The sequence below is a fragment of the Aulonocara sp. 'chitande type north' Nkhata Bay genome, linkage group LG10 (genome assembly GCF_057382095.1).
Source record: "Aulonocara sp. 'chitande type north' Nkhata Bay isolate Kocher_YH1m ecotype deep benthic linkage group LG10, A_spYH_male_GT1.1, whole genome shotgun sequence".
Classification (NCBI taxonomy): domain Eukaryota; kingdom Metazoa; phylum Chordata; class Actinopteri; order Cichliformes; family Cichlidae; genus Aulonocara; species Aulonocara sp. 'chitande type north' Nkhata Bay.
The window spans coordinates 30,161,728-30,171,937 of NC_141353.1; the positions used below are offsets into that span (position 1 = coordinate 30,161,728).

The window sequence follows — 10,210 nt, forward strand, 5'->3', positions numbered from 1 at the left end:
GTTCTTGGGGGGAGCACGGAGGATCCCTACCTTCTCATTGAGGCGAATGATTTGGTCCATTTTGTCGTCGTTTTGTAAAAGCTCCCTCAGCTCACTCGCGCTTAAAGCCCTGTAGCCGTCAGGACAAGTGCTGGCCTCCTTCAAGTTGGACATTTTATTCCTTGAAATTGCGGCTGAACACGGCTGGGAAACATAAAGTCCGCACAGCGGTTACATCTCTGCTCACATTGGAATGCGCTACAGCGACCGTCCCGCACACAGCGTCTACCAGACAGCCGTCACGCTTCCTGTCAATTCCTTCAAAATAAAACACCTCCACCGCACTGACATCAGGGGCGTTTACAAGGGGTGGCACAAGGGACCTCCAAAGAAAATTAGATTAATTTTGGTAGACCAGCTTAATCATTAATCAGATTAAACATGAACTAATTTAACAACACATAAGTAGTAGGGGTGCAACGATACACAAAATTCACAGTTCGGTTCAATACTTTGGTGTCACAGTTTGATATTTTTTCTATACAAAAAAATGTTCATGCCTTTTTAATTTGTCATTTATTAAAATTATAAATATATATTTTAACTCAAAAGTACAGTTTTTAAATTTAATGTTGCTGAAACAACAAAATAATAAAAAATAAATAAATCTGATTGAGAAATCACTCATCTTTGGAAAAGAGAAATGGCTCTTTCCAAAATAAAAGCTATACCCTTCTTCTGGGCTATATTCTCAGCAGCACATTAAACATATCAAGTCCCCATAATGAGAATCATGTGCTAACGGCTGTCTCGGGTAAAGTTTGTAGCATGCGTGCTTGTTGTTTTTGTCTGCTTCCACTTGTCTTTGCATAAATGTGCAGTCATATTCGTTGTTCCCACTAGTGCTGTCAGCGGTAATCTTGTTGAAGTGACGTTAACGCCACAACACGGCAAATCTCAGTTAACGAGCTACCGCGGATCGCCCCGTGCGTGGGGCTGGACAGCGTCAACAGTTAACAAGCTAACTGCGCTAACACACTAGTTCCCACCAATTGAGCATTGCGTGGCACATCCGACATACTGTTTTACTTTTGTCCATGGCGCGCTTACCAACAGGGTCATGCTTCACATGAAAACCAAGATAGTTCCAAATGCCAAATCTGAATGAGGATGGGGGAGGTTCAATTTCGGGTAGGTTGAGGCAGTTGCCATGTTGCAATGAGCTTAGCTTCTGTCTTGCGCTGTGCTCAGTGGATCTGCACTCGACGGTGCAGCCTAGGTGGAGTAGTCGAACGCAGATCCACTGAGCGCTCAACACAGACAGCGTCGTCAGAAGAAAAGTTGATAAAATAAATTTTAAAAAAATTGTATTGTTCGATACATATGCGTACCGAACCAAAAGCATTGTATGAGCGGTTCAATATCGATACCAGTATTGTTGCACCCCTAATAAGTAGGTCCTATAGGAAGTCTCCACTATAAGGTACATCAAAAGGAGACCAGAGTTCATATGCTGTAGCACGAGTGTTCTGTAAGAAAAGGAGGAAGTGTGGCAGAATTTTGGCATTAGATGGCATAAAAGATGGACGTAGCATCACACACTTGTTATAACGTCTCGTTATGGAGCCTGAAGCTGAGAGTTTTTACCACTGTTGAGCCCACCCTCGATAATCCTCCTTTCTGACTTGTAGAATGAACCAAAGGAACATAATGAACTTTGTGCTCTACTGAATATGACTCATTTTCGCAACCAGATGAGTCGCCTCATGCTGGCCATTAAAAAGAATGCATGTTTAATTCACTTCCGTGCTGGCTTTTGCTTTTTTGAGAGCTGGAGGCTATGTCCATCTTTTACTCCATCCATGTTTCAGCCCTATTATCAGCTCAGGTGTGGTTGCTCGGGTAAAATCCTTAATAGTATTTCAGCTCATTTTTGTTCGAGTGGTCTGAAAGAGAACTAGACTCCTGCACCTCTTGTGAGCTTTTAGGCTTTAGAGGATTTATCCATGACAGGAGACTCTGTGGAGCAGAATCCAGCAGCATAAACAATATTAGAGGAAAAAGCTCAGATAAGACGGATTTATAGCAGTGGTGTTTCACCTGGGAGAGTGGGATGGATGTGGTTTGAATAGATTTCTGCCTGTTGCACCTTAAACTAGAGTTTGTTTACCAGAGTGTGCAGTCTCCCAAAGCCAAACAGCACACCTGGCATGCACAGATACCGTAAAAAGCACACATTCAGAATACAATACAATCAATACAAAAACAATCAATTAACCCTTGAAATAATTGAAAGTAGAATCGTAATGAAATAATGAGGGCATTAAAGCTACACTTTGGCACACAGCCTGAATATCAGGCAGCTGAAGGCCACCTTATCACTTTGTTCCAAAAGACACAAGCACTGCACGTAGAAACATGGCCTCCTCCTCATTCATTTTAATGAACCCTCTGCATTGGAGCAGCAGAGCGCTGCAGACGCAAAGGGCTCTGTTAGAAAATAAAATGAAAAGCAGAGTGTTGCTGCAAAGAAAGCTGGCTCAAGTTTTGCAACATGAGAACATCCAGAAACACTTTATCTAGTCCACTCAGCACTTTGCCAAAAAACATTTGCACATTTAGAAGCATAAACCATTTCATTGGTTATTGATTAAACGTTTTAATAATTTTCACTTGGTTGTGTTTCCCAGGAGCTGGTATACAGACTATATTAATATATACTTTTTAAATGTAAAACAACCTTTAACCTCAATTTGATATGATTTTCTTCCAAAATTGTGTCTTATTTATCTGTGTGAAACTTGCGTGTTTAGCTCTGATTTAACTTCCGTTTCAGACCTTTCAACATAAAAGCTACTCGTTTATGGACGACAATGACAAACTTCATATAAAATACAAACACGTCTCTGACCAGATCATTAAACTTGGGTTTCATATATTTAATCAGATCTATTTATGATTTATAAATCTATGTCAAAGCTTTTAGTAAAGGATTTATATCACACTACAAATTAGATGTGAGCAGATGAATTTTTAACGTCACAGCTATAACATCTGCTTTGAAAGGACAAGTGAAAAATTAATAATATCAACTCAAAAAAGTGTGATAAAGATATAAAATGTATCTGTAGATTAGAAATTAAAATTATTTACAAACACTACACATTAATAAACACTAATACCTATATGGGAGCTTATAGCATGCAAAAGCAGTGTTAGTCCAGGTGTTTTAAATAATTGTAGTTGTAAGATTCTAAAACAAAATATGATTTTACAGGAAAGACTTGCATCTTGCATTTGGCCTTTATACAGAAGCTTTTTTTCTGCATTTGTTTTACTCCCTTCATAAACTGTTTGTGCCACCACATCCTTTAAGATCCTGTAAACATCTGAGACAACAAGTGAGCAGTGACTGATGTCTGAGATATCAGCGTCTGTGTGTTGTTTGCGGTTTCATTGCAGATAAACTTGTTTCGTGGTTTCAGCTGCATAAAAACTTGAAGGTTAAACAAGGTTAAAATTACTTACTCTTTAAAAAAAACTATGAAGCCCAAAAAGTAAGTCTGCGTTGTTTGGTAATTACTGTAATCACTGTCTTATAGACATTTTAATTTGTCACTTTAATAACTGTGTGTAAACCATTTAGTAGTGCGTTATAGATCATTTGTGAGTCACTTTTAAAGCGAGGCTTTAAATCATCAGGAAGAGCTGACAGTTTGATCTAAAAATGCTTTTCAACCTTTAAGGGACCGAACCCTTTACTTACTAAAATCACAAACCAGGGTCGTTTGAGGTTAAAGTAAGTATTTCACCCAGGAAGTACAAAGCCCTACGATAGTACTGTATGTTAAAATAAACAGCCTATCAGAGGGCTATGTGCTTCCTGAAAGGCTAGAAAAATGCTATGCTCACCACTGCCCCTAGAGGCTGAAGAAAAATGGCGCATGTGATTAGTGCAGCACAGGCATGGTGAGTGAGGCTATCAAGAAGCTCTTTGTACCTCTGCAAGCTCGTGAAAAATAAAGGTCTTTCAATACTTTTACAAACCTATCCTTAGTGCCTGGATTGTGATGTTTTAAGTTACTTGTTTTACAGTACTCTGCAAAGTCTGGAGCCATCTCTCATTTCCCTAATTTCTTCATATTTTGCTAGGAGAGTTCAGTGATTCATTGAAACATCTGCAAACATACATAGAATAAATTTCTTAATCCAAAAATAGAGTTTTTACAATTCTAACGTGCTTTAAAGTCAATATTTGATATGTCCACCTTTATTCTGCAGCACAGTCTGAACTCTCATAGTCACGTAGTGTTCAGGAATAGTTCTCCAGGCTTCTTGAAAGACATTAAAAGCTCTTCTTTGTATATTGGCTGCCTTTGTTCTGTTCTCTGTCAAAATGATCCCACACTGCTTCAATAATGTTGAGGTCTGGGCTCCGGGGATGCCAGTCAATGCTGAAAAATAGAGTCGATGCCACTCTGAAGCTTTCCAGATCCACAGTAGATCAAAATCGGATGGTACTTTTCCGTATTCATATTTCCATCAATACTGACGAGCTGTCCAACGGCACTGTCTGAAATCCAGCCCTAAACCTTGACAGAGCCTCTTCCTTGTTTTCCAGATGTTTTCCAGTAGTTTAGGTCTGTTAGCCATGACAAAACAGGAGAAATTACAACAAAATTGAAGAGTCACAGCTGAACCCAGCACTCCTGACAGCTACGGTAGCTGGCTGCCACTCTTTGCATGGTGAGTTTCACTTTCTTCCTTTTGGATAAAGTTTTGTGGTCCCAAAGTAGAGAACAACAAACTTTAAATAGAGTTTTGTTCCAGCAGCGATCAGTCAAATAAAGAAATCATAGTTGTGCGGCATAATGCTATGTGGCCTCTCTGTTATTTTATTTAATGATGTGTTTTCAGTCTATTGTATTATGTTTATCTTATTGAAAATGTGCATGTGTGGATGGATGACCCTCTGTTGCAGACCAAATCTACCTGGCTGGCTCATCATCGTCAAGCTCTCCTGCATGGATGCACTGATTATGATCCTTCTGAGAGAAACAATAACTGCTTTCTGTCTGTGGCTGCCTTGTCTTCGACACATTTTCTTAAAACCACAAAAAAAAAGCGCATGAGCTTTGTCCACTGAAACCAAAGTTTATGCGTAAAACCGCTGTTTGGCAACAAATGGCGCAACAGTCAGCAAAAGTGGTGACGCTAAGCCTGCTGCAGCCAACTGTAATGTCAGAAAGCAAAGTGAAACCAAACTCATTTCCTGACTCATCAATATCAAAGTGCTGTCAGAGTGGTCAAACTGAGGGCTTTTCTGTGTGTGTGTGTGTGTGTGTGTGTGTGTGTGTGGGGGGGGGGGTTACATCAAAATTGCATAAAATGCAAAGAATAAGACAGTGAATAAGAACTCAGCGTAAAGAAAACTGCATTTAAACCTGTTGTTTGAGGTACTGTGTCAAAATAAAAGCACTCATGACTGCTGCTGGCATTTTACGACTTGTGATATTTAATCAAAATAAAAATGCTCACTGATCAGGGTTCATGTAGCATGTTGCAGAGGTATCTGGGTGACATTAAACCACTTAACATGAGTACATGATTCATAGTGTACTCAAACTATGAATCATGCCCCTCCAATGAGTCACAAGAGGAATCTGAGGGGTCCTAATATGCAAGAAAGAAGAAAATATATGAAAAATACATAGATTCGGTTAATTGTGTAATCATTTATAAAGGTTCTCATATAAATCGTAGTTGTTATTAATCTCTGTCTCTCTTCCACAGCATGTCTTTTATCCTGTCTTCCTTCTCTCACCCCAACTGATCACAGCAGATGGCCCGGCCCCTCCCTGAGCCTGGTTCTGCCGGAGGTTTCTTCCTGTTAAAAGGGAGTTTTTCCTTCCCACTGTCGCCGAAGTGCTTGGTCATAGGGGGTCATATGATTGTTGGGTCTTCTCTGTATGTATTATTGTAGGGTCTACCTTACAATATAAAGCACCTTGAGGCAACTGTTGTTGTGATTTGGCGCTGTATAAATAAAATTGAATTGAATTGAACTGAATAAAAAAAACATAAAGTCTAGTTGATGTTAATAAGTTAATAAGCTAATTACCTTCAGCTGACCAAGTCCTTTATAATTCCAACCAAGTAACTTTGTCATTGGAGTCTCATCATTGAGCTTTAGAAGTGTGTTTATTGTGTGTTTAATTAGCTCACAGCTGTGTTGCAAAGGCCTGTTAGAGGCCTGCTAAATTCTATGTTTCTGCTTTACTTTTCATCTACATAGAGACAGAACATAAAAGGAGAGGGGTTGGAGAAGAGCAAGCAAACTAATTGGACCTCCTATTAAATCCTGAGAATATGTTACAGTTCCTTGAGTCCAGCTAAAGTTCCTTCACCTGCTGACAAACACCTGTGGGTTCTAAAAACACTTCAGGGACAGTTTTTGTGAACTGAACATAATACATCATCGAAAGAACAGACTGGAAAACTGTCTGCATGAGGAAACTCGTCGCAAAAGGTGCTGAATCCTTATTATGAACTTATTTTCTTTAAAGTATAATAAATTGCATTTACATTAATATATATATTGGTATGGTGCAAGAGTCATAAAAACGTATTCAATGGTCAATGGTAACTTTATTGTCCCTGACGGGAAATTGATTTGCAGTATGTCCATACAAACAAACAAACAGACAACCAACACATCACATACACTCACCATTCATTCCTTGCATTGGAAAAATTAAACAAAAGCTAAGGGTCACAATAATTAAAGAATTTAATTCAGTGATGAAACGATACTGTACTATCCAAAAGTGTTGAGCCATCCCTCATTTCTTTATGTTTTGCTATGGAAAGTAGATGCAATGCTTACTTTAAATATGCAAATGCATATAAATGTTGAGGTCTGGGCTTTTGGGGAGGCCAATCCAGAACTGGTAGTGTTTCATTGTAGGTTTTTCTTTCCAGGTATGTTTTTACTGCTTTGACAGTGTGTTTGGAACTGCTGCCATGCAGTAATATAAAGTCTTTTGCGATTCGATGGTGGGTCAAAATTTGATGCTCATTTTTGACAAGATCGCCATCAGCAGTGGTTGAACGGAATGACAGAGCCTCCACCGTGCTTTACAGAAGGCTGTAGACATTCACTGTTGTAGCTTTCTCCTCCTCTGTACTTACTGATGATGTTTATATTGAAATATTTCAAATTTGGGTTCAAGACTTCTGCATAGAACTGTGTGTTTTATTTTGCCTGACTCACTGCACCATCTTGTGGAACAAACTGGTATTACTGGAAAGTACAGCTTGGCTTTAGCTCACCTTCAGTGAATGTCTCTCAACACAGTGCAAAGATATTTTGGACGTGCAGCCACAGATGTCATTTGTTCACAGTCTGTTGAGAGCTTTAGTTAAATTTGCAAAGTTTCAAACTGCTTTAAGCTCAGACCGTGGACGGAGAGATGAACTACGCCTTCGGTGAGATGACTTGACTCTCACTGTGTCCCCTGTTCCTGTGCTTTGTACAGAAAATAGCCAAATTGTGTAATAGTGGCTTGTTTTACTCATAATAACACCCCAAATCACACAGACACTGAAGTAATCATGGCACACATCACTGATTTTAACTTAAGTGCTAAAAATCTGAGCTTGAACAAAAGTTGTGTGCAAATTATTCATTTAAATAAACAGGAAAGCAAAATGGGGCAAAAAGCTACAAAACAAAGTAAACTTCCACCTTGTGCTACATTCCTTTAAAACGATGTAAAGCCATGCTGTTTCCAGGTCCTGACGCCTGGCTTTCACACTTCCCTCCTGCTGATCCTGATTTTCATGTCATTAGCTGAGGTCCGAGTCCTGCAGCCAGTGGATGCTCTCCAGGGCCTCTATAAGCTGACTGAAGCTACACTTCAGGGCCTTCGGCCATTTTTTTTTATGGTTGTCAGAGTATCAGTGTTTAACCTTAGCTTTGCTTGCCTGCTTTTCGTTCAGCTTATGTTTCTGGCTAGCTTGATTTTCATTGTTAACCTGATTGATTTGCCCTTTTTTGCCTTCTGTTACTGTAACCTGGGGAAGTTTATAGGGAATTGAGGTGTAGGCTTGTAATCTTTCTGTTAATCGGTTGTTATGTGAAATGAGGTGAAATGGAGGACCCAATGTGCAGACTCCAGGAGGCATACGTGAACTCAAACTCAGCTTTATTGCTGGATGAGAGGCCGAACAGAAAACTAAACAAACTGAAAATACAGATAAGAAACTGGCAGGCAGCTGGCCAGCCCACACAGCATAGGGTGATGGCAATCCCAACACAGACAAAGGAAAACACAGGGCTTAAATATACAGAGGGAGCAATCAGGGAATGAGAGACAGGAGGGAAACACAGCTGGGATAAATCAGGGCTGACGAGACCAAGGAAGCAAAACCAGAGACATAAGACACAGACCTTCAAAGTAAAACAGGAAACATGACGCCGACTTGACACAGGGAGACATCAGACAGGGGAGACAGCAACTATGGATCACAGACAGAAAACCAGAAGACTAAAAGTCTAACAAAACCCACACAGACAACCTACACTTAGAATAATCCAATAACCCATAAAACAAAGAAAGCTAGAATATAATGAAATAAACATAATCAAAGAACCAAAAACACAGAACACTGGGTCAACAACCCAGGCACCCTAACACAAATCAAATCAAAATGTATTTCTATAGCACATTTTAAAAACAACAGTGTTGACCAAAGTGCTTCACAATCAGCCAAAAAGAGAATGAAAAGATAAAACAAACCATTAACAAACAAAACAGACCAACAAACAACACAGGTAACAAACATAAAAAAACAAGCCGGATGATAGTCAAACCAGTTTTATTCAAAAGTCAAAGTTAAAAAGTGAGTTTTAAGACGTGATTTAAAAGACTGAATAGACTCGGAAGTACAAATATCAACAGGAAGGTTATTCCAGAGTCTGCATTTGCAAAGGCACGATCACCTCTGGACTTCAGCCGAGACCACGACTAGAAGATCTTAGTGCGTTTTTGGGGTTATACAAATAGAGGAGTTCAGTTAGATAGCTAGGTGCCAAGTTTAAAATTTTAAAAGCAAGAAAGAGGATTTTAAAATCAATGTGATATTTGACAGGGAGCCGATGCAAGTTAGCTAAAACTGGAGTGATGTGATCATACATTCTAGTACCAGTTAAAAGGTGTGCAGCAGCGTTTTGCTGCGAATGACAGAGAGAAGAGTGGCTGAGGCCCAAGTAGAGAGAGTTGCAGTAGTCCAGTCTAGTGGTGATAAATGCATGAATAAGTTTTTCAAGGTCATTCCTCTGAATGACTTTGAAAAATGTAAAAATCTTGGCAATAAAGCTTTTCAAACAGACCCAAACAGCCTCCTCGTGTTCCCACATCTAGTTTTATGTTACTTCCTTCAGCCCTATATCTTTTTGGGTTGTAAGGAAATTATATTTACAGTCAATTAGGTGCTAAGGCAAACCTCCCCACAGGGGGCAGTGTGGCTACAGGGGGAGAAGCATACACCAGAATTCCTACAGACTTTCTCCAATCCTCAGCAGGCATTAGTTATCCAAAAGTCTGGGTTAAAGGGAACCAGCATGCACAGTATGACACCATCTGTAAAAGTAACTCTAATTAAACTTACAGTTTCACTTTGACCACTGCGTTGATCATGTGTCTGTTACTTACAAGTTATTTTGTTGATGTCAGTTAAAATGCCACCACTGCTGCTGTTTCCCTGTGCTGTATAACTCTAAGCCAACAATAGCTCAGTATTGTCATCTTTTTTTCATCAAAACTTCTTTGCGGGGTTTTTTTTTTGGTCTTCAAATGTATTTATTTCATGTTCAAGTGAGTATTTAAAGCAGCAAACCACAGCGTGTGTGTAACAGTGTGGCTTACCATTTTGGTTATTTTAAATAGTTTTTTGATAAAACTGAAGCTTCGTAGCACAAAATAATGATAAAAACTCAGTCATTACAGATCATATCGGATATAACATTGAGTCCATTTTGTACATTTTAGTCATTCTAAGTTTTAGAAAGGAGGATTACTCAGGGCATTGGCTGACAGGTTTGTTAGTCAGTGAGGGTTCAGTTTAAAAGTTAGAGCCACAGCTTGCTCGGTCGTCACATCCAGTTTCAAAACAGCAAGATTATAAAGTCAAAAACACCTGAGATTTCATAATAGGCCTTGACAGACCA

General features: G+C 39.3%; 1 protein-coding gene across 1 annotated transcript in view; it reads right to left on the bottom strand.

Annotated features, from left to right (window-relative positions):
• Positions 1-260, bottom strand: part of vps37d (VPS37D subunit of ESCRT-I) — a 54,022-nt gene extending 53,762 nt beyond the window's left edge. Inside the window, exon 1 of the mRNA XM_086309467.1 lies at positions 31-260. Coding sequence (XP_086165593.1) covers positions 31-153 — 123 coding nt within the window. The 5' untranslated portion in view covers positions 154-260. The remainder of the gene's footprint in view (positions 1-30) is intronic.
• Between the last annotated feature and the right edge of the window lie 9,950 nt (positions 261-10,210).